This window comes from Cajanus cajan, chromosome 5 (assembly GCF_000230855.2).
Source record: "Cajanus cajan strain Asha chromosome 5, NIPB_CcT2T_4, whole genome shotgun sequence".
Taxonomy (NCBI): domain Eukaryota; kingdom Viridiplantae; phylum Streptophyta; class Magnoliopsida; order Fabales; family Fabaceae; genus Cajanus; species Cajanus cajan.
This window is the reverse complement of record NC_138521.1, coordinates 18,941,099-18,968,495: the sequence shown is the minus strand read 5'-3', so window position 1 is coordinate 18,968,495 and position 27,397 is coordinate 18,941,099. Positions and strand designations below refer to the sequence as shown.

Below are 27,397 nucleotides of genomic sequence, written 5' to 3'. Positions count from 1 at the left end.
GTTCTACTACCAACAGAAGCAGTACGTTTTCTATGCTATTTCCTCTAATTTTTTCTTTCTTTCCATTTCTCATGATCGTAGCACCCCCAACTTATTATAGTAAACTACCAAAATCCTCTTCTACTTTATAGATTTTGTATGTTACATACAAAATTGGTTATAAAATAATCGATTTTAAAAGTAGTACTTTTAAAATTGGTTCTTAAATAACCAATTTTAAAAGTAACACTTTTAAAATCGGTCATAAAATAATCGATCTTAAAAGTACTTTTAAGATTGGTTATTTTATGACCGATCTAAAAAGTTGTATCAGACATAACTTTTAAGATCGGTTAAATTTTAACCGATTTTAAAAGTGTTCAAATTGTCACCACGTAACTTTTAAGATCGGTTACCTTGTAACCGATTTTAAAACTTCAATTTTAAATCTAATTTTTGCACTGGTAATTAATGAAGATGAAGCATCTCTTTATTCTTTGTATCTCGTTTCGATTAAGAACTAACCCAACAATTCAACAAATCAGAGGCAAATAATGCCGCAAGAAATTAATTACAGTTTTTTTTTTTATTTTATGTATAAGACCTGAATATGAGATCATGTTTATGGAGACTAAATGCTAAAATAGTTTTAGTTTGAAAACATCAGTAATTAGATTAAGTTTCATGAGCACTTATTTTGAGATTTATTTTTTATTCAAAGAGTATTTTTTGTTTATTTTAAAAAATATTTCTTTTTATATGAGTAATTTATACCAAAATTGCAATTAGAGTATGAATTTCTCAACATTAGCTAGAGATGTAAAACGGGTCTATCTAGCTTGATGTAACTGATGGACCAAGCTTGAGAATAGACCTGGTCCAACTTGACTTTATATATGTTGTGTTTTCTCTAGTTCGTCTTGACGTGTTAGCATGGTGGACTAGATTAGATACTTTATTTGTTTTTACTAATTTTATATATAATTTGAAAGAAAAAAAATGAGATAAATAGGCTAGATATAGTTTTTGGTTTATTTTTTATTGACTCGACCTATCCCTTTTGGCCGGCCAGTCAGGTTGTGCTAAATTCACTCGCTCTTTTTTAAACTTAAAATTAATGACTTTTATATCAAATCAATTTTGATAACTCTAAATTCCTTGGTTCCTGAAGTCAAAGCACTTAAATTCACGTAATGTTTTACAAATTAAATATTTTAGTTTTTAATATATTAAAAATATTATAAATGGTCCAGTTGATAAATCTAATCCCCTATTCCACAGCATGTGAATTAAAACTTTACCATTACTGGGAGGACTTTCTAAGGCCTATCTTACTCCTTGTTTGCTTTTGAGACTAATTTACCTAAATTTCTTATTAAGAAAACTAAGTCTATTTTTATTAGAAGGTTTCTAACAATTCTGTAGAATTCACCGTTGAAAATGAAATAAAGTGGTAAAAAAAATCCCGGCCAAAATAAATTAAAGTGATAATGTATTAAGCATTTCTCTTTCAATTGTCATGTGATTACCTCTATTAGAATATAATGTCTTTGACGACTTCTGTTTGCTCTCGTGGCTTATTGTTGCAGGTAATCTTAATTTGCCAAGGAAAATCATTATAGGTAAATCATCAAATTCCCCTTCATATTTAATGTTTCATCATGTTTTGTGTATTTAGGGTTCATATGACAAATCTTTTAAGTGTACATATTTAGAACATGCTTGAAAATTAAATTGATAACAAATCTTTTATTTAATTATATGCAACGAAAGGACAGGAAATCTTAAAATTGTACATATTTGGACTAACAAATTTCTATTGTCGAAAATTTTAATAAAAAAATTAATAGATTTTGAAAATATAAATCCATTTTCCAATATCTTTAAAAAAATTACCAAACACGCCTTTCTTTGCATTTGATGATGAATCAATACTTAAATTTTGCATTCTTTCCACAACACTTGTTTGGAAATAAACTCGTAACCGTTGAAAAAACTATTATCCTTTGAAATAAATGGAAGTCATCCATAGGACAAGTAAAATTTTGGTGTAAGATAAGGAATGACCATGATATTGAAGCATTCTTGAGAAATCATGGAGCTCTAGCACATAGGAGATATAAATATTCAGAAGTCAAGAAAATGACCAACTCTTTCAAAGTTAAACTTGGTGAAGGTGGTTTTGGTGCTGTATATAATAATATAAAGGAGAACTAATCGATGGTTGTCCTGTGGCTGTAAAGATATTGAATGCATCCAAAGGAAATGGTGAAGACTTTATCAATGAGGTTGCTAGTATTAGTAGAACTTCTCATGTTAATGTTGTCACACTTCTTGGATTTTGTTTGGAAGGACGCAAGAAAGCTCTCATCTATGAATTTATGTCTAATGGTTCCCTTGACAAGTTTATTTACGATAAGGGACTTGAAACCATTCGACCATTAAGCTGGGATAATTTGTGGAAAATAGCCATTGGAATAGGTCGAGGACTAGAGTATCTACATAGAGGATGCAACACTCGAATTTTACATTTTGACATTAAACCACATAACATTCTTTTGGATGAGAATTTTTGCCCCAAGATTTCAGATTTTGGCCTTGCAAAACTTTGTCCTAGAAAAGAAAGTATTATTTCTATGTCAAATGCCAGAGGAACAATAGGCTATGTAGCTCCAGAAGTATGGAATAGAAATTTTGGTGGAATTTCACACAAATCTGATGTTTATAGTTATGGAATGATGCTGTTAGAAATGGTGGGAGGAAGGAAGAATATTAATGCAGAAGCCAGCCACACAAGTGAGATATATTTTCCACATTTGGGTATACAACAAGTTAGAGCAGGGTGGAGATTTAAGACCTAATGGTGTGCTAGCCACAGAAGAAAATGAGATAGCAAGGAGGATGATTGTAGTTGGTTTATGGTGTGTTCAAACGTTCCCAAAGGATAGACCTACTATGAGTAGAGTAATTGATATGCTAGAAGACAACATGAATTCCCTAGAAATTCCACCTAAACCTGTTCTTTCTTCTCCCACTAGATCAACGCCAGAATCTACCACTAGTTAAAGTAAATTTTAAAGGTGTTCAAAAGTGTGTTACTAATATGTATGAGAATTGAATTAAAATAAAAAAAACAATTTGTTCAAACCACTAGTACAAAAGAGGTGTATTACGTCGGTCATTTTTAACTTTTTACGTCAGAAAACATACCGACGTAGAAGCGGGAGATGTAAATTTTACGTCGGATTCACAAAACCGACGTAAATTTACGTCGAACATTACGACATCCGACGTAAAAAAGTAAGAAAAAAAATAAAATAAAAAAATTTAAAAATTCAAGCAGAACGACCCGTTCTGCAATCAGAACGGGCGTTCTGCTTGGAGAACGGGCCGTTCTGCTTGCAGAACAGGCCGTTCTGCTTCCAGAACAAGCCATTCAGCTTCGTATAACAACTTAAAAGAAAACGCCCACTACCTATACAAATAGAACAACCAAAAAATAAAATAAAACAGATAGCCAGAGTAGCAATGCGAAGTAGAAAAGTGTTAAGGAAACATTGATTCATACCTGAGGAGCAATAACAATGTGCAAATGAGTAACAAAGGGTTCATCCCTCTGCAAAAGACAAAAAAAACGATTCAGTAACAAAGGAGAGGGAGAGGGTTTAGAGAGAAAAAAATGAAAAGTGAGGAAGAGTGAATGCGCGCGGTGTGCCTCGCGCTCTCTTATTCAAATTTGCATCCTTTTTTACGTCGGACCTGGTAGGGTCCGACGTAAAAAGTCCAATCTATGTCGGACACAACACACCTCCGACGTAGATTGGACTTTTTAGGTCGGACCTGGTAGGGTCCGACGTAAGAAAGTTCGCAAAAATTACAAAAATGCCACCGCGTTTTTTTAACGTCGGATTTAAGTATTTCTGACGTAAAAGAGGTGACGTAATATACTAATTTTCCACTAGTGAACTAAATTGAACCATAAAATAGCTCAAACAAACTAAATTGAACTAGTTTATTAGTTTGGTGAATTGATTTAATATGAATTGTCTTTTGAACTGAATTGAAAAAAAATGGAAAATTTTTATCACTTTATAAAAAAATAGTTTAACTTTTATAGTTTAATTTAGTTTTGTTTGGTTCTTGACCTATAACCAGTTGGATATTTCGAGAACAAGACATGGATCCTTCATGTGGATGGTTCTTCCAATAATTATGACTGAGGGTAGGCATAATTGTAAAAGAACCTAATTGCTTTCCTTGGGAGCAATCTTTACATTTCAAATTCAAAACATCAAATAAGCAGGTCAAATACGAAGTTGTTAGAGAAAAAAATACATACTAGAAGGCAGGTTGAATAATGTATATCAAAACCTCACATTTTTACAGTGAGGCAATGAAAACGCAAACAGCTGGAGTACTGGAACGTGATCAAACAAAGTACTAAACACAGATAAAATGGCACAAGTATTTTATACTGGTTCGTCTCTGATTTAGAGACTATGTCCAGTTCTCAATCCAACCAGATTGAGTTCCACCATCTTCAACAAGATACAAGTATTTTTTCACAAGCTATTTTTGGCTCAAACCAAATATTCTTTCAGCAAGCTACTTTTGGCTCAAACCAAGTATTCTTTCAACAAGCCTCTCTAGGCTCAAACTCAAGTATTCTTTCAACAAGCCTCTTCAGGCTCAACCACTAAATATTCTTTTGCAAAAGTCTCTATAGGCTCAACCCTTACAAATAAATTTGACAAGAGTTACAAATATAGCTTTGTCTCTTCTAGATGTGATTACTATGAAAATACAACACAAAAAGACAACAAAGAACTAGTATATGTATAACACTTTTCTTCATATATGTAAACTACTTAATGAATATTGCTTTGTTATGTACAACACTTTTCTTCGTATATGTATATGTTGTGTCTCTCACTTCTCTTCTTGTAGTTTGAAGGCTTAATCCTTCTACAGTAGCTTAAAAGAAGATGATTGTTGTAGCAATGTTCAAATTTAAAAGTTCATATTTCTTCATGTGATGGTTCATCTATCTTCCTAGCTGATCTTAAAGAGTATTGTTGATGTATTTAATGTGAGCATTAATTGCTTATCAAGATGCATGTACTTGTTATCTGATCCAAGCAACTACTCATTATCATTTCCTTCTACTTTTGAGTGTAGTAAAGAGTGTTAGTGTAGAGTAGTCGAGGCTAGTGCAAAGCATTCCTTTTTAGTCATTTTTTGTGATATCCGGGATCTTGCTTTTTGGCTTTTCATATTGTCTTTTTCATCTTAACGCACTTCGAGACTTTCGAAGCACCTTTCGTTCAATTTGTTGATGAATAACACATTAAATGAAATGTAATGTTAGTCTCGTATAATAGTGTTCATTTAATGTCATCAAATGGATTGTATGCTTTGTCTAATTTATATCATCTTATAGATGATATGTATTATCTTTACATTTCATCTGATCTATTTTATCTTTGAAGAATGCTTTCATTTTCTTACGGAAAATCTTTTTGTTTGTCATCATTAAAACTTAAGGGATCATCTATAGCCTTAAAACAAGATTTTTTATTTAACAATCTCCTCCGGTTTGATGGTGACAAACACCCTTAAAAGATATACAAAGCTTTTCTTTTGAAAGTGATTTTCTTTTTCTGATAAGATGAAACGAGTGTTCATATTTCGAAAAAAGTTTGTAAGAAGTGTTCAGTTAAAAATTATTCGGCTAATGTGAGATATACATATCCAAGATGCTAGAAGTCATGTGAGTAGCATTGATTGTGGTTTGATTTCTTCTTATGAAATTTGGTTTGTCATATTTACTTAGTCTTTTTAGTCAAACGTTATAGTGTTTGACAAACTAAGGTATCAGAGCATATTATTTAAATAGAGGACTCCTTTTGAAAACATGCATGGTTAAAATAAAAGTAATAAAATAGCACAGAAATATATTTCATTACATATAATAGAGAAACATACAAAAAAAAAAATAGAAAAAAGTTCACAAAAGATAAAAAAGAAAACACAAGGAAAATTAAAGGAAATTAGAAGAAATTTGAACATCTTCTTCTCCCTTTGGTTTGGTGGATGTCTTATCCCCTTTTTGTCACCGGCAATGTTGGGGGCTCCACTAACATCAAAGTGGAAGCGAAGCAGAAATGGAGGAGGAAGGAGCGAACGTCGAAGTGATAGAGAAGAAGGTGGAGTGGATGGAGAGGCGGAGGAATCTAGGAACGAAAGGTCAGAGATGGAATGCATTCACAAAAATTTCATTTAACTAGGTTGCTCGGAAGTAAAGGTTGTCATTGAGGAGAAGTCAATGAAGGCTAGAGTGTCCTATCAACCGAGTTAAAAGAGGCATTTGGAAAGACATGAGTGTAGGAGAAAATATTAGAAAGTGTTGGTGGGAGTTCGATGACATGAAGAGAAGAGAGGAGTGAATTTTATAAACACACAAAAACACAAACAAACAAATAAAAAGAATAAACAAGTAATAATAAATAAATCAATCAATCAATCAATCAAAAGGACAGAGATAGGCGTGACGACGTGACAAATGAGATAAGATTTGAAGTTGAGTTGACAAGTCTCTAAAGTTTTTGAGGATTCCACGTAGTATGCCTATAAATATCCATGTCAGCAGATTTAATCAGATGAAGTGTGACAAATGTAACAATAATTAGATGAAATATAAAACATGATATGATGAAGCATAAAATATCTATTCTAATGCATATCTTAATTCTAGATGCTTTCTAATGAACATAAAATGTTATTTAGTTAAAGCTTTTGTAAAGATATCAACCCACTGATGATTAGTGTCAATAAATTTTATGTCAAAAATGTTGAGATTCATGGAGTAGTAAATCAACTAGGACTTGGAGTATGAGAGTTTTGATGATAACAAACGAGTTGAAGCTGACCAAGGACACAAACCAGTCAAGAAAGGAAGATATGAATATCATGATGTGTAATAGGAATAGCTTATAAGTTCTTATGAGTTGTATTGTTTTGATTAGCTTGTTTTGCATGTGTATGCTTTGTGCATGAGTAAATTTTAATCTAATTTGACTAAGAGTGAGTATGATGATGATTTAAAATACTTGGAAAGATTTTTTGAAGTATAAAATTGAGCTTTTGAAAACTAACTCAAAATAATCGATTATCAATAAATGTAATCGATTATTCCAGCAACAGGTAAAAATAGCCTTGATGTAATAATGATTATCTATGAAATAATCGATTATTCTAGGAAGCACTCTTTGGAATAATCGATTACCCTGCAAAATAATCGATTATTCTATTCTTGAGTGGTTTCTAGAAATCATGAAGAACAAAATAATCAATTATCCTTTAAAATAATAGATTATTTGGTTTTGAAAATTTTATAAATAGCTTTCACACTTTGAAACTTTAGAACAGAGGATGAGTTGAGAATTAACAAGAGAAAAACTATATTGTGAAGTCTTTGTGACCTTCTTGGAGTGTTTTCTTTGTGAAACCAAGAAGTAAAACATTTTGAAATGCTTTGATAGAGATCATCATCATCACTACATTCTTGGGAGAGAAAGATTAAGATTTGCTTTTGGAATTCACAGTTTGATTTGTTCAGCTTCCAGGTGAATTCGTTCCTTTATTAATTCTTTTTGTAAAGTGTAAGGGAAATCTTGAGTAGGTGTCTCAAGTGGTAAGGAATTCTTGTAGTGGGTTTCTACAAGAAGTGCTTTCTTGGGGGCAAGAAAGTGGTTATCTTGAATGTAGAAGTATATGCATGTGTGGTATGCTTGTAAAACTTCTTCATTGAGATAGTGGAACAAATCTTGATCAGATTATGATTGAGGACTAGATGTAGGTCACATGTGGAGTGGTTGAACCAAGATAAAATACTTGTGCATTCTTCTCTCCCACTCTTATCTTTTTCATTGAGCAAAATCTTGGTTGAGTATTAAAGTGGATGATCTTGATTAATAATTTTGTATGCAAAACATTGTGTTAAACTGAACCAAGGTGTTGCATATTAAGTGTTCTTAACATTGAACTTAATCAAGATTAATCAAGAAAGCATATAGGACTCATTCCCATTGGCAATCCTTTCAAGGAACTTCTTTGAGAATTCATATTAGAAAAGTTTAAGTTGAAATAAAGATCCTTAGAACTATGAAGAAAAAAATAATTTCAATGTCATAGAATCCAATTCACCCCCCTCTTGGATTGAGCCATTCTTTTCTAACAATTGGTATCAGAGCAAGGTTCTTTAGTGTTAATCAAGATTTCAAAAATGGTCAACAAAAACCTACCTTATGGTGAGGGTGTGTCTATTCATAGACCTCCTGTTTTCAATGGTGAAAACTATGTCTATTGGAAAATTAGGATGAGAATTTTCATTGAAGCAATTGATATTGCTGTGTGAGATGTAATAAAAAATGGACCCTATATCCCTATGACCAAAGATGATGATGAAAAGAAAGAAAAACATTGGAGTGAGAGGAGTGATGATGAGAAAAAGAGAGCTCAATATGACTACAGAACAAAGAACATCATAACATCTGCATTGTCAGTTGATGAATTTTTTAAAATTTCTCAATGCAAGTCTGCTAAAGAAATGTGGGACACTTTACAAGTTACTCATGAAGGAACAAGTGATGTAAAAAGATCTAGAAAGCATACTCTTACAAGGGAATATGAATTGTTGAAAATGAATCATGGTGAATCAATTTCTGATTTTCAAAAAAGGTTTACACATTTGATAAATCACCTTGTTGATCTTGGCAGGGAATGTGAAGAAGAAGAACTAAATTTGAAAGTGCTACAATGCTTGGATAGATCTTGGCAAGCAAAGGTTACTGCAATAGAAGAATCAAAGGACTTAACTTCATTGACCCTTGCAACTCTCTTTGGAAAGCTAAGAGAGCATGAGAAAAAGCTGCACATTTTTGAGGAAAATGAACAGTAAGACAAAAAAGGAAAAAGAATGTCTCTAAGAGCCTTGAAATAAGTCAAAGGCAAAGAAATATGTGAAGACTCAAGCTTCGAAGATTCTGATTTAGAGAACTTCAACTTAATGGTGAAGAAGTTCAAAAAATTCCTAAGAAAGAAGAGGAGTTCCCCCTATAAGTTCAACAAGAAGGCCAACAAGAAAGAGGAAGAAAGCACATCCTCTTACAATTGTTTTGAGTATGGAAAACCAGGCCACATAAAAGATGAATGTCCAAACCTTCTAAAGAAGCAACAAGAGGAAAAGAAAGGGAAGAAAAATTACAAAGGAAAAAGAGCCTACATCGCTTGGGAAGACAATGACTCAAGCACAACAAGTGATGAATTTGAATTTGAAGAAAACAACTTATGTTTGATGGCTGGAGCTGATCAAGACACAATAGTAAGTGATTCTGATCTTGAATCTAATCTGGACTATGATCAACTTTAAGAAGCTTTCATTCAAATTCACAAAGAGGCTGTGAAATTAGATGCTTTAAATTCAAAGCTTAAAAACAAGCTGTCATGGTATGAAAATGCTTTAATTAGAGCTAAACAAGAGCTTGAAAATTTGAAAAATGAACATGAAAATCTTCAAACAATTTTAAACTTCAATGAAGCTCATTGTGAAACCTCCCCTTCTTCAAAAGTTGATTGTGAAAATTGCAAGGTTTTGGAAAAGGAAAATGATGATTTGAAAAACTCTCTTGCAAAATTCACAAATGGAAATGCAAATTTGAATATCATTTTGGGAAAGCAAAGACATGCTTTTGATAGAAGTGGACTTGGTTTTAATCAAAGCATGAACATGCCATCAAAAGAAAAAGCTTTCAAGAGAAACCAATCTTTCAAATTCAAAGGCAATTTCATTAAATAAACTACTTGCTTTTATTTTTTGTAAGAAAGGACATACAATAAGAAATTGCTATTCTAAGAAATATGGTGTTCCAAATGGAGAAATGATTTGGATTAAAAAGAGCCAAAGGCTGAGAACTAACCATCAAGGACCCTTCACATGGGTACCTAAATCAATTTTCTGACATTGTTGTAGGAATGCTTGAGAGCCAAAAGCTTACTATGGTATCTTGATAGTGGCTACTCAAGGCATATGACTGGAGATCCTTCAAAATTCTCAAGTCTGAAATTAAAGAATGAAGGATTTGTTACATATGGTGACAACAACAAAGGGAAGATTCTTGGTCATGGAAACATTAGTAACTCTTCCTCCTCAACATTGATTGAAAATGTATTGCTTGTTGAAGGGATGAAACATAACTTGCTTAGTATAAGCCAACTTAGTGACAAAGGATATAAAATTGAATTTGATAATACTTGTTGTTTGATATGTGATAGATTGACAAAAGAAATTAGATTCATTGGAAAAAGAATTGACAACATATACATGCTAGACTTAGAACATTCAATTACAATTTCTAACACTAAGTGTTTAATAACCAAAGAAGACAATATTTGGCTTTGGCATAGAAGAGCTGCACATATTCACATGGATCACTTTAACAAACTTAGTAGAAAGGAGTTAGTAATTGGATTACCTAAACTCAAGTTCAGCAAGGACAAACTATGTGATGCTTGTCCAAAAGGAAAACAAGTGAAGGCTAGCTTTAAGAGCAAAAATCATATTTCAACTTCTAGACCTTTACAATTAAATCACATGGATTTGTTTGATCCTTCAAGAACCATGAGTCTAGGAGGGAATTACTATGGGCTGGTTATGGTAGATGATTATTCAAGATTCACTTGGGTTATGTTTCTTGCAAATAAAAGTGAAGCTTTCAATGCTTTTAAGAAATTTGCTAAGCTTGTTCAAAATGAGAAAAATACAAATATCACCTCAATTAGAAATGATCGTGGAGGTGAATTCCAAAATTTTTTGTTCCAAAAATTTTGTGAGGAGCATGACATTAATCACAACTTTTCAGAACCTAGGACACCTAAAAAAAATGGAGTTGTGGAAAGGAAACATAGGTCTCTTGAGGAATTAGCTAGGACTATGTTAAATGAGACCAAACTACCTAAATACTTTTGGACTGATGTAATTAACACAACATGTCATGTGTTAAATAAGGTTCTAATTAGGCCTATTCTAAAAAGAACACCCTATGAGATTTATAATGGAAGGAAGCCTAATATCTTATACTTTAGAGTATTTGGGTGTAAATGTTTTGTGCTGAATAATGGTAAGGAACAACTTGGAAATTTTGATGTTAAAGCTGATGAAGCAATTTTCTTAGGTTATTCTAAAAATAGCAAAGCCTATAGAGTATATAACAAGAGAACTCTAATAGTTGAAGAGTTAATACATGTTGTGTTTGATGAGACTAACAAGCAAGAAACAAAGCAAACTGAAATAGAGGACATAACTAATTTGCGTGATCAACCACCATTAGAAAGTGAACCTAGTGAAATGCCTAAAGAGAGTGAATCAATTGAAACCACTAAAAATACAAGTGAACAATTGCCTAAGGAATGGAAAACTTCTAAGGACTTTTCAATTGAAAACATAATTGGAAATATTGGTAAAGGAGTGACAACTAGAAGATCCATCTAGAATATTTGTAACACTATGGCTTTTGTTTCACAAGTTGAACCCAAAACAATAGATGAAGCACTACATGATGAACATTGGTTAATGGCTATGCAAGAGGAACTAAATCAATTTGAAAGAAACGAAGTTTGGGATTTAGTGTCATTACCAAATGATTATCCAATTATTGGAACTAAATGGGTTTTTAGGAATAAGCTTGATGAATCTGGAATCATTATAATAAATAAGGCAAGGTTAGTGGCTAAGGGGTATAATCAAGAAGAGGGAATTGATTATGATGAGATTTTTTCCCCTGTAGCAAGGATAGAAGCCATAGATTACTTCTTGCTTATGCTTCAATAATGAATTTCAAGCTTTACCAAATGGATGTGAAAAGTGCTTTTCTAAATGGTTTAATACAAGAAGAAGTGTATGTGGAGCAACCACCTGGTTTTGTTGATTTCAAGTATCCTAATCATGTGTACAAACTTAAAAAGGCACTCTATGGCTTGAAACAAGCTCCAAGATCATGGTATGATAGGCTGAGCAAATTTTTGATTGAGAATGACTATGTTAGAGGTAAAGTAGATAATACATTATTTGTGAAGAAATTTAAGAATGATACAATGTATGTTCAAATCTATGTGGATGACATTGTTTTTGGATCTACTAATCTCTCTCCATGTAAAGAATTTGCTAAGACCATGCAAGGTGAATTTGAGATGTCAATGATGGGAGAGCTTACATTTTTCTTGGGGTTGCAAATCAAACAAATGAGAGATAAAATCTTTATAAGTCAAAGCAAGTATTACAATGAATTGTTGAAAAAGTTTGGTGTGGAAGGGTGTAAGGAGGCTGCAACACCAATATCAAACTCATGCAATCTTAACTTGGATGAAAAAGGGATAGTTGTTGACAACTCAAAATACAGAGGTATTATTGGATCACTTTTATATTTGACAGCTAGTAGACCTGATATAATGTTTGTTGTGTGCTTGTGTGCAAGATTTCAGGAAAATCCAAAAGAGTATCACATGAAATCTGTTAAAAGAATTCTTAAATATCTAAGAGGAACAACAAATGTAGGTTTATGGTATCCAAAAGGAGTCTCACTAAGTCTGATAGGTTATTCGGATTCAAACTATGTTGGGTGTAGACTTGATAGGAAGAGCACAAGTGGTACTTGTCACCTACTTCGAAGTGCACTTGTCTCATGGCATAGAAAAAAGCAAGCATGTGTTGCTTTAAGTACAGCTGAGGCTGAATATATAGCCGCTGGCAGCTGTTGTGCACAAATCCTCTGGATGAAACAACAACTAAAAGATTATGGAACTGAGTTGAACAAAATTCCTTTAAGATGTGATAACACAAGTGTAATCAATCTAACCAAAAATCCAATCTTACAATCTAGGACAAAACATATAGAAATAAGACATCATTTTTAAGGGATCATGTACAAAAGAATGATTGTGTAGTAGAGTTTGTTGAAACAAATAAACAATTAGCTGATATATTTACAAAACCTCTACCAAAAGAAAGATTTAATCAATTGAGAATTGAACTTGGAATTATCAATGAGTCTTGTTTGACTTGATTGTGAATGTGCACTTGAGTGTGATTGTTTGAATAAAACATGGTTGGTGTGTGCATAGAACATTGAAATATTGTGCATAAAAGAGTGATTTAAGAGTTAAAATGGATTAGGGATGGTTTAAAAGGTTTAAACTAAGAGAAACAAAACTTCTCTGAAATAATCGATTATCGTAAAATTTAATCGATTATTGTAAGTAAGCCTAGGCAAATAATCGATTATTTGGGAAACAATCAATTATCTGGGAGAAGAAGAATTCCATAAGTTTCTGGAATAATCGATTATTTGGGTAATAATTGATTATCTAGATAACAAGAAAACTTGGAGCCCCTGTGATAATCGATTATTTGGGCAAGTTAGAGGAAATGACCCTCTGGAATAATCGATTATTCTAAAAAATAATCGATTATTTAGTGCAGACAGGGTTTTTCAAGTGATTTTACTGACACAAATAATCGATTATTTGTATAGATAATCGATTATTTACGCGACCATTGGGTTTCCAAACAATTTTTGAACATTTTTATTCGCGCCAACTCGCAACCTCCCACTTTCCTTCATAAGTGGCACCTCTCTTCTACCCAATCTGGTGTCTAGGGCTTTAATAACACCTAACCCTCTTATTCTACAAATAACACACTCATTCTCTCAACTCTCACGCAAACCCTAACCCCTCTATCTCACTTTCTTCTTCATCTTCTCTTCTCCAACCAAGAACCCATCTTTAATCACAAAATGGCCTCATCTTCCAAGAGAATCAAGAAGCTTGAAGTCAGGGGGAGTAAAAGACCTCTGCCCACAAGAGCTGAGCAACTAATCTCCAAATGGTTTGTTGTCAAAGAGACCTAAGACTACTACTTTGAGTGGTATGCAGGTAGGAGAATCATTCCTTCGAAGACTTTGAAGTTAGAGTGGTTCAAAAGTGAGGGTTTCAGTTTTCCTCCTCTCTTGGAGCATCAAGAGCTTGGGAAGTTCTTGGAGTTGGAAGGTCTGTATTACCTGAAGCTCATTAGGTTGTTCTTGTGTTTTTCCTCAAGCAATGAAGGAATAATGCAATCTGTGGTGAAAGGCAAGCTGATAAAGCTTGATGGACCAACTTTGAAAGAAGTGGCTGGGCTTAGTGGAACAAGAAGTATGAAGCCCCAACCCTTCAATTTTGGTGACTTTGAAGAGCTGACAACTTTTAGAAATTGTCAAAGGAACCCGGAGACCACAAATTACAACAAATTTCTGGCTGGAGGTATGAAGAAAAACTCTAGGTTGATTTCTTTTATAATAGCTTGGATGCTTAAGCCTAGACTTCATAACCATGCTCAAATGTCTAGAGATGATATTTTGCTACTGCATGTTATTAAGAAAAAGGAAAAGATAGATTGGGTGTCAGTTGTGAATGATTGTATCTGGAAGGCTAGGAGAAAGGAGGATGGTCCAATACCCTATGCTTTATTGCTATCTAGGATTTTTGAAAAAGCTGGTGTTGATTTTCAAGGAGAGAAAAAGATAATTCTCCATGCCTCAAATAAGATTAAAAAATATTCTTTGCATCATATGGGGATGCTAAAGCAAGAAGATAAATGGGTATTCAAAGGTGATGTTCCTCCAACACCGAAACTGACAACGGACGAAGACGGTATTCCATCTCATGATGAGAAACATCCACCGCAAGTGGAAATTGAACCTGAACAAGAGCAAGAATCGAAGCCTAAGGCATTTTCTCCGTTTGAACAGATTATGATCAATAAGCTGGATGCTGTGATGGAAATGTCAAGGAAGCATGAGTCATATTATTCTGGCATTCTTGATCGGTTTGATAACCTTGATCATGAGATTGCAAGGATTAAGGCTCAACTTGGAATGCAAGAGGACTCAGAGTGATGAGTTTAGGAGTTTTAATGTTCTGTTTTAGAATTTTTAGTTTAAAAATTCTGTTTTAAATTTCAATTGGGTTGTAATCATTTTAATTTCTAAACAATTTGCTTATTTTGGCTATATCTTGGTTTGAACAATTATAATTCTGGTGCAATATAAATTTAATTATGTTGTTATATTATGTTTAGTATAATCATGGTTACATTGATTTGAATGATTGATACTGCCATATTCTGATCTGAACATTGATATATGTTTATGATAGAATTGATGTATATATGTTGATGTTTGCTGGTGTATTTGAGATGTTTCTTATTGTAGCTAATGTATCATGTGGAATAAATTGTGTATCAAGTACATATGCGTTCATGATGTATCAAAATCTCGGATACAAATTCTGAGTTTAAATTGGATTAATTGGAACAATGCTTATGGTGATAATGCTTGACTGATTTCTTGGTATTAAGTTAGTCTTGTGGCATTGATTTTGAGAAAATGACTCTTGTGCATAAATCTGTACATGTGCAATCTGCAAAATTTATTTCTCTATATCTGGACATATATATACCTATTTGTTTTTTATGTTGTCCAAAGGGGGAGAAAGGTTTGAGTTTGTTTTGCAAGACTAAATATGAACAAGGCATGATAAGCTCATATCTAAAAATGTGAAATGCTAGTTTGCAAAACATAGTGGCTTGTATGGTTTGTCATCATCAAAAAAGGGGAGATTGTTGAGATACATGGAGTAGTGAATCAACGAAGACTTGAAGTATGAGAGTTTTGATGATAACAAAAGAGTTGAAGCTGACCAAGGACACAAACCAATCAAGAAAGGAAGATATGAATATCATGATGTGTAATAGGAATAGCTTATAAGTTCTTATAAGTTGTATTATTTTGATTAGCTTGTTTTGCATGTGTATGCTGCATGAGTAAATTTTAATATAATTTGACTAAGAGTGAGTATGATGATGATTTAAAATACTTGGAAAGATTTTTTGAAGTATAAAATTGAGTTTTTGAAAACTAACTCAAAATAATCGATTATCATTCAATGTAATCGATTATTCTAGCAATAGGTGAAAAGAGCCTTGCTGTAATAATTGATTATCTATGAAATAATCGATTATTCCAGGAAGCACTCTCTGGAATAATCGATTATCCTGCAAAATAATCGATTATTCTGTTCTTGAGTGGTTTCCAGAAATCATGAAGAACAAAATAATCGATTATCCTTTAAATTAATCGATTATCTAGTTCTAAAAATTTTATAAATAGCTTTCACACTTTGAAACTTCAGAACAGAGGATGAGTTGAGAATTAATAAGAGAAAAACTATATTGTGAAGTCTTTGTGACCTTCTTGGAGTGTTTTCTTTGTGAAACCAAGAAGTAAAACATTTTGAAATGCTTTGATAGAGATCATCATCATCACTACATTCTCGGGCGAGAGAGATTAAGATTTACTTTCAGAATTCACAGTTTGATTTGTTCAGCTTCCAGGTGAATTCGTTCCTTTAATTCTTTGTGTAAAGTGTAAGGGAAATCTTGAGTAGGTATCTCAAGTGGTAAGGAATTCTTGTAGTGGGTTTCTACAAGAAGTGCTTTCTTGGGGGCAAGAAAGTGGTTATCTTGAATGTAGGAGTATATCCATGTGTGGTATGCTTGTAAAACTTCTTCATTGAGATAGTGGAACAAATCTTGATCAGGTTATGATTGAGGACTGGATGTAGGTCACATGTGGAGTGGCTGAACTAGGATAAAATACTTGTGCATTCTTCTCTCTCACTCTTATCTTTTACATTGAGAAAAATCTTGGTTGAGTATTAAAGTGGATGATCTTGATTAATAATTTTGTATGCAAAACATTGTGTTAAACTGAACCAAGGTGTTGCATATTAAGTGTTCTTAACATTGAACTTAATCAAGATTGATCAAGAAAGCATATAGGACTCATTCCCGTTGGCAATCCTTTCAAGGAACTTCTTTGAGAATTCATATTAGAAAAATTTAAGCTGAAATAAAGATCTTTAGAACTCTGGAAAAAAAATTTAAGTGTAATAGAATCCAATTCACCCCCCTCTTGGATTGAGCCATTCTTTTCTAACAAAAAATACCTTTTTGGACATAATCACGAATGAAGTGATATCTTATCTCAATTTTCTTAGGCTTAAAATGTTGAATAGGACTTTTGGATAGATTTATGGCACTAGTGTCATCACAAAATACAGGGATATTGGATTCAAGACTTGTGTAGTCTTCTATTTGATACTTGACCCATAATAATTGTGAACAACACCCATTAGTTGAGATGTATTCTACCTCTGTTGTTCAAAGAGCTATGGAGTTTTGCTTCTTGCTTGCCCATGAGATGAGCAGTTCCCCAAGAAATGACACCCTCCATTTTTGTTCTTTCTTTCAACCTCGTCTCTAGCATAGTCTGCACCACAGAATCATGCTAACCTAAAATATAAAACAAACTAAGGTTAGTAAAACCTACGAAATATCTGAATATTCATTTCACAAACTTTAAATGAGATTATTTGGGCTCAAATTGAAATCTAGCACAAAGACAAACACTAAACATAATGTCTGGTCTCTTAGAAATTCATTTTCAAGTAAAAAATTTCTTAGTCTGTCATACCAAGCTCTAGGAGCTTGTTTCAGACCATAAAGAACCTTTTTAAGTTTGAAAGCATGATTTTTGTATTCAGGAATTTCAAATCCTAGAGGTTGTTTGACATACACCTTTTCTTCAATAATTCCATTTGAAAAGGAATTCTTCACGTCCATTTGATAAAACTTAATATCTTCATAAGTTGTAAAAGCCAACATAATTAAGCTTTAAGCCTGGCAACTAGAACAAAGGTTTCAGTGAAATCAATACCTTCTTGCTGATTATAGCCTTAAGCTACTAATCTAGTTTTATTTCTTACCACTTCACCTAACTTGTCAAGTTTGTTCCTGAAGACCCACCTAGTTCCAATAACACTTTGATGTGTTGGCTTGGGGACAAAGGTCGAGACATCATTTCTCTCAAATTGGTGAAGCTTTTCTTCCATTACAATGATCCGGTCATTGTCATTTAATGCTTCATCAGTTTTTTTGGGCTCAATTTTTGAAATGAGAGCATAAGATGTATTATTTTTTAAATTTGATTTGGTCTTTACTCTTTCAACTTTATCTCCTAGGATAAGATCTTGGGGATGATGGTTTATGAACTTCTAATCTTTTTGAGGTTTGATTTCTTTATCTAATTGGATCGTCTAATCTATACTAGGTAAGTGATATATCAAGACTTTATAAACATAATAAGTATGCTCCTCCTAAATTGGAGCAAATGGTTTAAAAAATGCATAGAGAAAATAGTTTACAAAGCACGTAGAATAAAAAATACTTAAACAGAAGTTTTCAAAAACAAAACTAATGTTGTACTCCCTTTTTAGCACTAATAAAAGCTAGAACCAAAGTAGTACTAGTCTAAAGACTCGTCATCAGAGTTGATATCGATATAGAGCTTGGCAAGCAACTTCTAATACTTCGTATCAAAGTGACATAGTTGACAAATTGATTCTTGGAGTGTTGAGATCAAATAAGTGACCATCATTTTGAGTTCAGATATGGAGTCAAGAACAACAAATGAAGATGGCATCCAAGAGGCATTTTAGGCAGGTATAGAAGGGGTAAAAAAAGTAGTGGTAGAGGTAGTATAAATATTTACAAGCAAATGAGAAATAAAAGGAAAAACAAAACGAGAAGAATAGACGAATGTGTGATATGATTGGTAAAGAGTGTTGTAAGCAGAAGGGTGAGTAGTAGGAAGAGGTGGAGTTTGTTGGTAGTAACAACCAATAGAGAGGAAATGATAGTCTTTGTCTATACTAGAGTCACCAAATTGATGGCATTTGGCATACCTCATATACCTTACATCCTTAATGTAGCTAGCCTTCTTTTCCTTTCATTTACAAATCAAGTGCTACACAACTTTGAGTTTGGACTCAACTTAAAAGAATTTAGTCCTAGATTGGATCTAACATGACCTTCTAGGTCCACCAATCATGAAAGGAAGATTATGAAGGGTTCCCTCATAACCTAACTCCAAAACAACTCAGAAGTGGCAAGCATCTTCATGTTCATAACGCTACTATTGATGAGTGCTCAGGTTTATCCATCTAGATGATGTTGACCATGCAGATCAAGGGGTTGAAGTTCAGTATTTTGGGATTGAATGGTAATGGGTTACCCATCACAGTAGCACATATAGAGGTAATCCTTCATATTGAAGTAGGGCAACCTTCTCGTGGAATCATAGATAGGAATTTATACATCTTACTCATTGGTGGTTTGTTACTCCATCATTAGCTCCATTTTTGAATCTTCCTTAGAGACAATGCTTGATATCTCTATATTCTCACTTGGTGGCATGAGAGAGGTGAAGTCCTTTGGCTATCTCAATTCTAGTTCCACCAAGGAGGTATCTACATTCAATGGTATGGTGTTAATTGCAGAAACTTCAAAAGATAGTTGAGCATTTTCATTGGCAAGTCCACAGGTCTTTTCAACTAGCGATAAGACCACTTTGTTGTTAACTCAGACGAAGCAATTTCCAGCAAAGTTTTGAATGAGACAAATATAATACATATTATTATTTTTAACATGTGTGTTAGTATTTCGGAAAAACATAACTACAGGAAAATTGAAGAATAAAGCATGTGCCACTTCTTATACTGGAACCAAGATAAAGAAAGGAAAGTCTTAAGCATCAGACGAAAAGGCCAAACGAAGCCAAGTCTAGCACAAGTAGGAAAATGATCAAGCTTTAGATGATACAAACCACAGACGAAACCTCTTCAAATACCAAACAAAGATGAGTCAAGGCAAAGCATAGCATGAGGATCAAACGAAGCAAAGTCAAGTGATAGATGAAATACGACATGAGCGCTAGACAATAATGGATCAAATACCAGACGTAGGTATGTCAAGCACAACCTAATGTGCAACATAAGGACTCAGATAAAGGCTGGTCGAGAATTAGACAAAAGTCAATTACATATCAGACGAAAGACAGCACAGACTGAAAAGCATTCAAGACTGAAATGAAGTTTTTCCATCTACAATGTTGACTAGACCAAAGGAAATCAAAGCATCAATGACAAATGCTCAGAAGAAGATCAAGTCTTGAGATGCACATGGACTACCAGACATAGACGAATACTGCCATACAAGCATTTGAAGAATCAGGTCTCAAAGGACAATTCAGGCATCATCTACAATCAAACAAAGAACTCTCAAAATGATTGCGTGCTAAAAGGAAAAGAAGAAGAAAGAGAAATGCAAGCCCAAAAGTCGAAGCATGCATGTGTCATAAAAAGTACATTACTTTTTCAGATAAAGACAATGCTTTTGCAGCTATGATGACCGAAAAAGGACAAGAAGTTCCTAGGTCACAGTTAAAGTTACACACTACAGCTAACAAAATGAAGAAGACTCCATGCAATGTTTATAAACAAGAAGCAACATTTAATGCAAGATCTAAAGAATTAAATGAAAGATCGAACTAGTCATGAATGACTACATTCTTCTTCAACGAACATTTGCAATGGGCAGATTTGACAAAGACTATATATATGTCATGACTTCAAACCTGGAAAGGTTGGTGAAAGCCCAAGAAGCAACGAAACTAGAGATAGAGCATACATAGTCAAATGTAAAAAATTGTATTTATCTTTATACACTAAGGAGTTCTAAGTGTAACTTAGGAACATAAACCTTAGTGAGTGTAGTAAATCTTTGTATCCTCTCTGTGAGAGTAAACCACATACCCAAAACAAATTACTTATCATTTGTAAAGCCTGAAGAGGCTAGGAAAAGAATACTTGTAGAAGCCTGGAGAGGCTTGTCAAAGAATCCTCACTAAGAACCTGAAGAGGTTGAACAAAAAATACTAGCGCTAATGAGTGAAGTTAGCGGACCAGGAGTGGTCGATAATCCTCACTTAGAGCCTGAAGAGGCTAAATAAAGAATACTAGTGCTAATTGTAGACCCCTAAAATTGTCCGGGTCGGAAATAAGACTCGAAGACTCTCGAAGACCAAAGGAAAGTCAGCCGGAAGGACCCCTGGGAAGACCCTAGGCTGATTATTCATAGGTTTAGAAGTCTTAGAGTAGCTTAAAATAAGGATGTGGGAGGATTGAAGCTCAATACGGTCTCCTAGAAGTTCAGTACGGCCGTACTGAACAATTTGAACTACAATACGGCCGTACTGAAGCCAATACGGCCATACTGAAGTTTTTGAACTTCAGTACGGCCGTACTGAAACCAATACGGCCGTACTGAAGGTTTTGAACTTCAGTACGGCCGTACTGAATTCAATACGGCCGTACTGTAGTTCAAAACTTCAGTACGGGCCGTATTGATGTCAGAGGCCGTACTACGCCTCACTCCTATATATAGGACGTCATTTGGACGTCATTCCACACTTTTGGCACACATTTGGACCTTCTTGTTGAGCATTCTGGGGTTTTTGAGCAGTGTTCTGCCCTAGAATTCTCTCTGAGAGCCGATCCGACGAAGTTCTTGAGTTCTGAGCATTTAGCTTGAGAATTCGAACTAGTCGAAGGGAAATCTTTTTGATTTCCATAGTAAAGATTAATTTTTAGGGAAGGAGCGAGCGAGCGTGTAGTGGGAGGGAGCGCCAAAAAGCCTCCTAACATTTGAATATATAAAAGCACGCTTCAAAGGTTTCTTCTTCAAAATCCTTCCTTTTACTGCTTTCTGATTGTTGCATCGCATGTTTAATTTATTCATCATGTAGATATCTTATTCATAGCCGTTTATAATAAATAGGGGTAATTTAGTTATTTTACACTATTATTAATAAAATAATCCGTCATAGGGAACCCGAAAGGGGCGTTGTGGGGTGCTAACACCTTCCTCGCACGTAACCGACTCCCTTACCCGACTCTGGTTGTAATGGCCAAAGTTGATTTTTGAAATCAATTGCCTTATCTCTTTTTCCAATATTTTGAGTAAAACATTGGTGGCGACTCCAAGAACCATTCGTTTGCGAAAACCACTAATCCATGGAGGGTCTCGCTTGAGATTAACATGGATTGGTGACTCATTCAATAAAATTGTTAGCTCGATGAGATCTCAGTTTGAGAATAAATCGTTCTAACAATACACCATTTTTCCATGGAGGGTCTCGCTTGAGATTAACATGGATTAGTGACTCATTTAATAAAATTGTTAGTTCGACGAGGTCTCAGTTTTGGGAATAAGTCGTTCTAACAATCCACCACTTTTCAAACTATAAAAACGAGTCCAACCATCATCGCGAATGCCAAGGTCCATTTCGGCGGGTGGCGACAGATGGCGACTCCACTGGGGAAGCCTCGAGAGTCAGTCCCATTTAGTGATGGATTATTTCTAAAATAATAGTTTAAAATTACTTCGTTACCCCTAGCTTGTATGATAATATGTTTTATCTATGTGGTTTTTAATAACTGTTGTATGTTTAAATTTTCGCAATTGTTTGAAATAAAAACTGCACACAAACCTTTGCACACAACAGTTCCCTCTATACCCGGGGGCATGAGTGGAAAGCCATAGGGAGTGGATGTTAGTACGGCCGGTTGTCGAATGGGTCTATAGGTGCCCGTAGACCGTTGTCGGAAAACATCACTCAAGGTGATAACCATGAACTCGAGTCCGACAGTGCGTTGGAGCTTTCCATCGACTTACGACGAGAGGAATTGGGTCCCTTTAATGGGGGCACCTTGGGGGCCTTGGACCGGTGAGAACAGTTAGAACCACCTTGAATATGCACTTTTCTGCAGGATACCCCTACCTCGTGATTCGCTCGTGACTGTTCGTGGATGAGTGAATTGTGTGTGCATTGTTTATGTGACATTGTTTGAGCATACGTTGCATTCTTTAAACATACAACATTCCCCTTTTAAAATAAGAATAAATAGGAATAAGAATCTTCCATTACATGGTTTTAACATCTACCTTCATCACATTCATATAGGTAGTTTCCATTTTCACCAAAAAAAAATATATACAAAAAAAAACAAAATACCCAAAAAAAAGAAAAAAGTTATTCATCCAAACCAAGCAATTATCATGCATCATCTTAGGGACATCCTGAAAACATGATAATGCTTAGTTGAATAAACACAATGCATGCATATTCAACGCCATCATCTCATATCATGCATTCTTATCAAAGATCATGGAGGGATCTAGGTTTACATTTCATACATCCCTCCTAGTAATTCATTAATAATAGTAATAAAAAGAAAGGATTAAGCGATGCGTATATTCAGAATGGATCGCACGCCATTTGTTATTAAATGCAAGCCAACAACCGCGCCAAGCGAACGCACGTCAACTCTGTTGTTGGTAATCATGACAAATAAAGGGGAAGGTCCGACGCCGTTAAGGATCACTGCTCCAAGACCTTTCCCCTACGAATCAAATAAGGCTGTGCCGTGGATATACGACATCCATTCTTCTGCCGACAGCGATATCTCTAACATCGCTGGACTTGGGGGCATGACTAGGAGTGGCAGGATCTACACTCCCGAAGATCTTCATGATAAAGCTCCCAAGAATAAAGAAAAGGAAAAAGAAAAAGAGAAAACTGAGGAAAACAAAGAATCCGAGGAGGAGACTGACGAGCTGTTAAGATATATCCGACAGAGTGAGTACTCCATCGTGGATCAACTTGATAGCACGCCCGCAAAGATTACCCTATTGTCGTTGATCCTAAGCTCCGAACCGCATCGACAGGCTCTGTTGAAAGTCTTGAACGAGGCATATGTGTCGCACACTATCTCCCAAGACAAGTTTGAGGGGATTGTTAGTCACATCACGGCTAATGATCACCTCACTTTCACCGATGAAGAAATCCCCGCTGGGGGACCAAATCATAACAAGCCCTTGCACATCTCTGTAAAGTGCAAGGAGTATCACATCGCTAAAGTCTTGGTGGATAATGGATCTTCCTTGAATGTGATGCCAAAAAGAACGCTCGATCAAGTGGCAATCAAGGGAATCCAAATGCGCCCGAGCAACATGATCGTCCGAGCTTTCGACGGTTCTAAAAGAGAAGTGGTGGGAGAAGTCAATCTCCCAATCCAAATTGGACCCACCATCTTCAACGTCGAATTTCAAGTGATGGACCTTACTCCCGCATACAGCTGTCTCCTCGGCCGACCATGGATTCATGATGCAAAAGCTGTTCCTTCTACGCTCCACCAGAAAGTCAAATTCATTGTGGGTGACAAGCTGGTGACTGTACAAGCTGAAGACGATATACTCATCAGCAAGCCATCCACCATACCTTACGTGGATGCAGCGGAGGAAGCTCTAGAAACCGCCTTCCAAGCATTGGAAATTGCCAATGTTGAAACGTTTCCCCGAGAAATGAAGAAGGTAGCCTCCATGCTCACCAAGAACGGATACTTGCCAGGACAAGGACTTGGCAAGGATTCCCAAGGAATTCCCGAGCTACCCATTATCAAGGATAATCCGGGGAAACAAGGGTTAGGATACAACCCTAATAAAGATCAAAGGACGAAGAGGAACCAAGATCCTTCTCGACGTTCTTTAAGCCAGATCTTTAGGAAGGCCGGTTCACAAGCGTCAAGGCCGGTCGTCGTCATCAAGTGCTCTTCTCCTTCCGATAGGGATGTATAGACCTGATGACTATTAGAGATTACTCCTCGGGGACAGCCCGACCCCCGAGCCTCGATAGGGCACATGTTTCCATTATGATTATAATAAAATCATTCTTTATTATTTCTTACTGCTTCTCTTCTTGCTTACAATAAATTTCTAAACCGCATTATTTTTAACCCTGTTTGAATAAACATGAATGAGGTTAAAATCATCTTAATAATAATAAACCCGCATCATTTTTATGTGGAAGTGTGTGTGACAACTTGGAGCACCTTCCCTTGGCCTCGACAAGTGCCATCATGGATAAAAAGAAATCCTTTAAAATAAAAGAAGCTCGGCAGGAAACCCAAAAAGGGGGCTGCGCAAAAATAATAGCAAAAGACCCGCTAGGAATCCCACGAAAGGGTGACCTAGGCAAAAGTTAGGGTTGCAAAAATGAACAAAAACAAAAGTCCGCTAAAACGCCACAAAAGGGTGTTTTAGGCAAAAATAAGGACAATCAAAAAACAAAAGAAATCCATGATGGTACCATGAGCCGAATTCAAAAAAGGTTCAAAGGAAGCTATCTAAGTTGTCAAAATCACAACGTCAATAACAAGATTTTCTTAACTTCATAAGTGTTTAATCAAACAAGCCTAAACACATAAGCCTACCTTGGCCAACCATTCTTACAAAAACCATTTTTGAAAAATAAATCCCCTCTAAAACACAAACTTCAGAACAAAAATATCTTTCCTTTCTTTTCTCTCTTGTCCCAAACGATTTTAGGATAATCTAGTGGAAACATGGAGATATAGTGGTCAATAGGAAGGTTGACACGTCTTCTAAAGGAAAGGGAGGATCACTGGGTTGATGACGTCCATCTCAATATAACACGCATCATTCCTCGGTTACAGAAATCGGCAACGCACAGCCCGTCTAGAGGAATGGCAAAAATCCAAACAGAGAAACGCATCGGTTAATTCTTTTGAAAAATGAATCAAATAGAATTAGGTGCATCATACCGCATACATGCATACAGATGATAGGTGTAATGGAAGATCACTTATTCTCTGTTTATTCAAAAAAAAAAAAAATCAAACTTTAGAAAAAACAATGCGCCCGTACCATGTTCAGTATGCCCGTACTAAAATTAGGGTTATGAACAAATTTTTAACTCAATACAGGCGTACTGAAATGGATACATCCGTATTGGCCTTTAGTTGCACATTTAAAGACCTTATCATGAGGCAATCGCATAAAATAGAAAAATAAAAAAATTGCTTGTGTATGACAGCAGTCAACAGAAAAAGCCAAAAAACGACAAAAAAGGCAAAAATTCAGAAAATCAACCGCATCATACAGAATAACTGAGCCTGGAGAGGCTTGCCAAAATAATACTCCCTCATCATACAGAATAACTGAGCTTGGAGAGGCTTGCCGAAATAATACTCCCCAATCATGCAGAATAACTGAGCCTGGAGAGGCTTGCTGAAATAATACTCCCCAGAGACTTCTCAGCTCACACTCTTGGACCTAATCCCCAGTAAGAGCTATCAAAGCAAGATCAGTAAGATCCCCCAATGGAAGCAATGATCATCCAAACGAAATATCTGAGTCAAAGGACTTTGACTTCCTCAGTGGAAGATAGCTTTCCAACTCGAGCGACGAGTGAAGCTAAGCCTGAAGAGGCTTTCTAAATAATACTCTGGGATACATAAGATCTTCAATCCCCATTCGCCTACTCAGAGGCACTCCTTCAAAAAAAAAAAAAAATCAAAAAACATCAACAACCATTCCCCAAGCGGAATCCGGCGCTCAGCCGAACACCAAACATCAAGATAATTCGCCTACTCAGAGGCACTCCTTCAAAAAAAAAAGAAAATCCGAAAAGATCAATAACCATTCCCCAAGCGGAATCCGGCACTCAGCCGAACGCCAAACATCAAGATAATTCGCCTACTCAGAGGCACTCCTTCAAAAAGAGAAAAAATCGAAAAGATTAATAACCATTCCCCAAGCGGAATCCGGCACTCAGAACATCAAGATCATTCGCCTACTCAGAGGCACTCTTTCAAAAAGAGAAAAATCGAAAAGATCAATAATCATTCCCCAAGCGGAATCCGGCACTCAGCCGAACACCGAACGTCAAGATAATCCGCCTAACAGAAGAGGCCAATCAAAATCAACGACAGAATCCCTCAGCGGATAACAGCCTACGCAGAGGCAACAAAAACTGGAAAATCAAAAGAGTCACCCGAATAAGGATAACCGGGATACTCCACCAACGTCGAAAGGACGTCAGCCAATCATAAGGCACCGCTCGCTTCGGAAAGAGCATCTTCGTGTCTGCATCCCTAAGGAATCAGAAATTCCCCAATGGGCACCAACTACGCAATGGAAAGTTGGGACACAAGAACCTATGAGTAACTGCACATCCCATAGATGGATCCCTGCGTTATCCAGCCCTCAGCGGCATCAAAATCAAAAACAACCGTCGAAGCAGCATCGTGGACTGTGGAGACAAAATCATCACAGATCCCTGGAGAGGGCAAACTCACACTGCCAACGTCGTCAGAAACACGGAGGCAGACCCTGGGGAGGGCAAACCGCAGACCCTGGAGAGGGCAAACTCACGCTACCAAAGTGACTAGAAGCACGGAGGTACGCAACCCTGGAGAGGGCAAACTCACGCTACCAAAGTGACCAGAAGCACGGAGGTACGCAACCCTGGGGAGGGCAAACCGCAGACCCTAGAGAGGGCAAACT

General features: G+C 35.5%; 1 protein-coding gene across 1 annotated transcript; it reads left to right on the top strand.

Moving 5' to 3' along the window:
- The first annotated feature begins 460 nt into the window (after positions 1-460).
- On the top strand, positions 461-3,045 carry LOC109806979 (LEAF RUST 10 DISEASE-RESISTANCE LOCUS RECEPTOR-LIKE PROTEIN KINASE-like 2.5). Its single transcript, XM_083075045.1, is given in 3 exon segments — positions 461-2,178; positions 2,181-2,795; positions 2,797-3,045. Coding segments are annotated over 3 exon segments (921 nt in total). The 5' UTR covers positions 461-2,121.
- Positions 3,046-27,397: the final 24,352 nt, after the last annotated feature.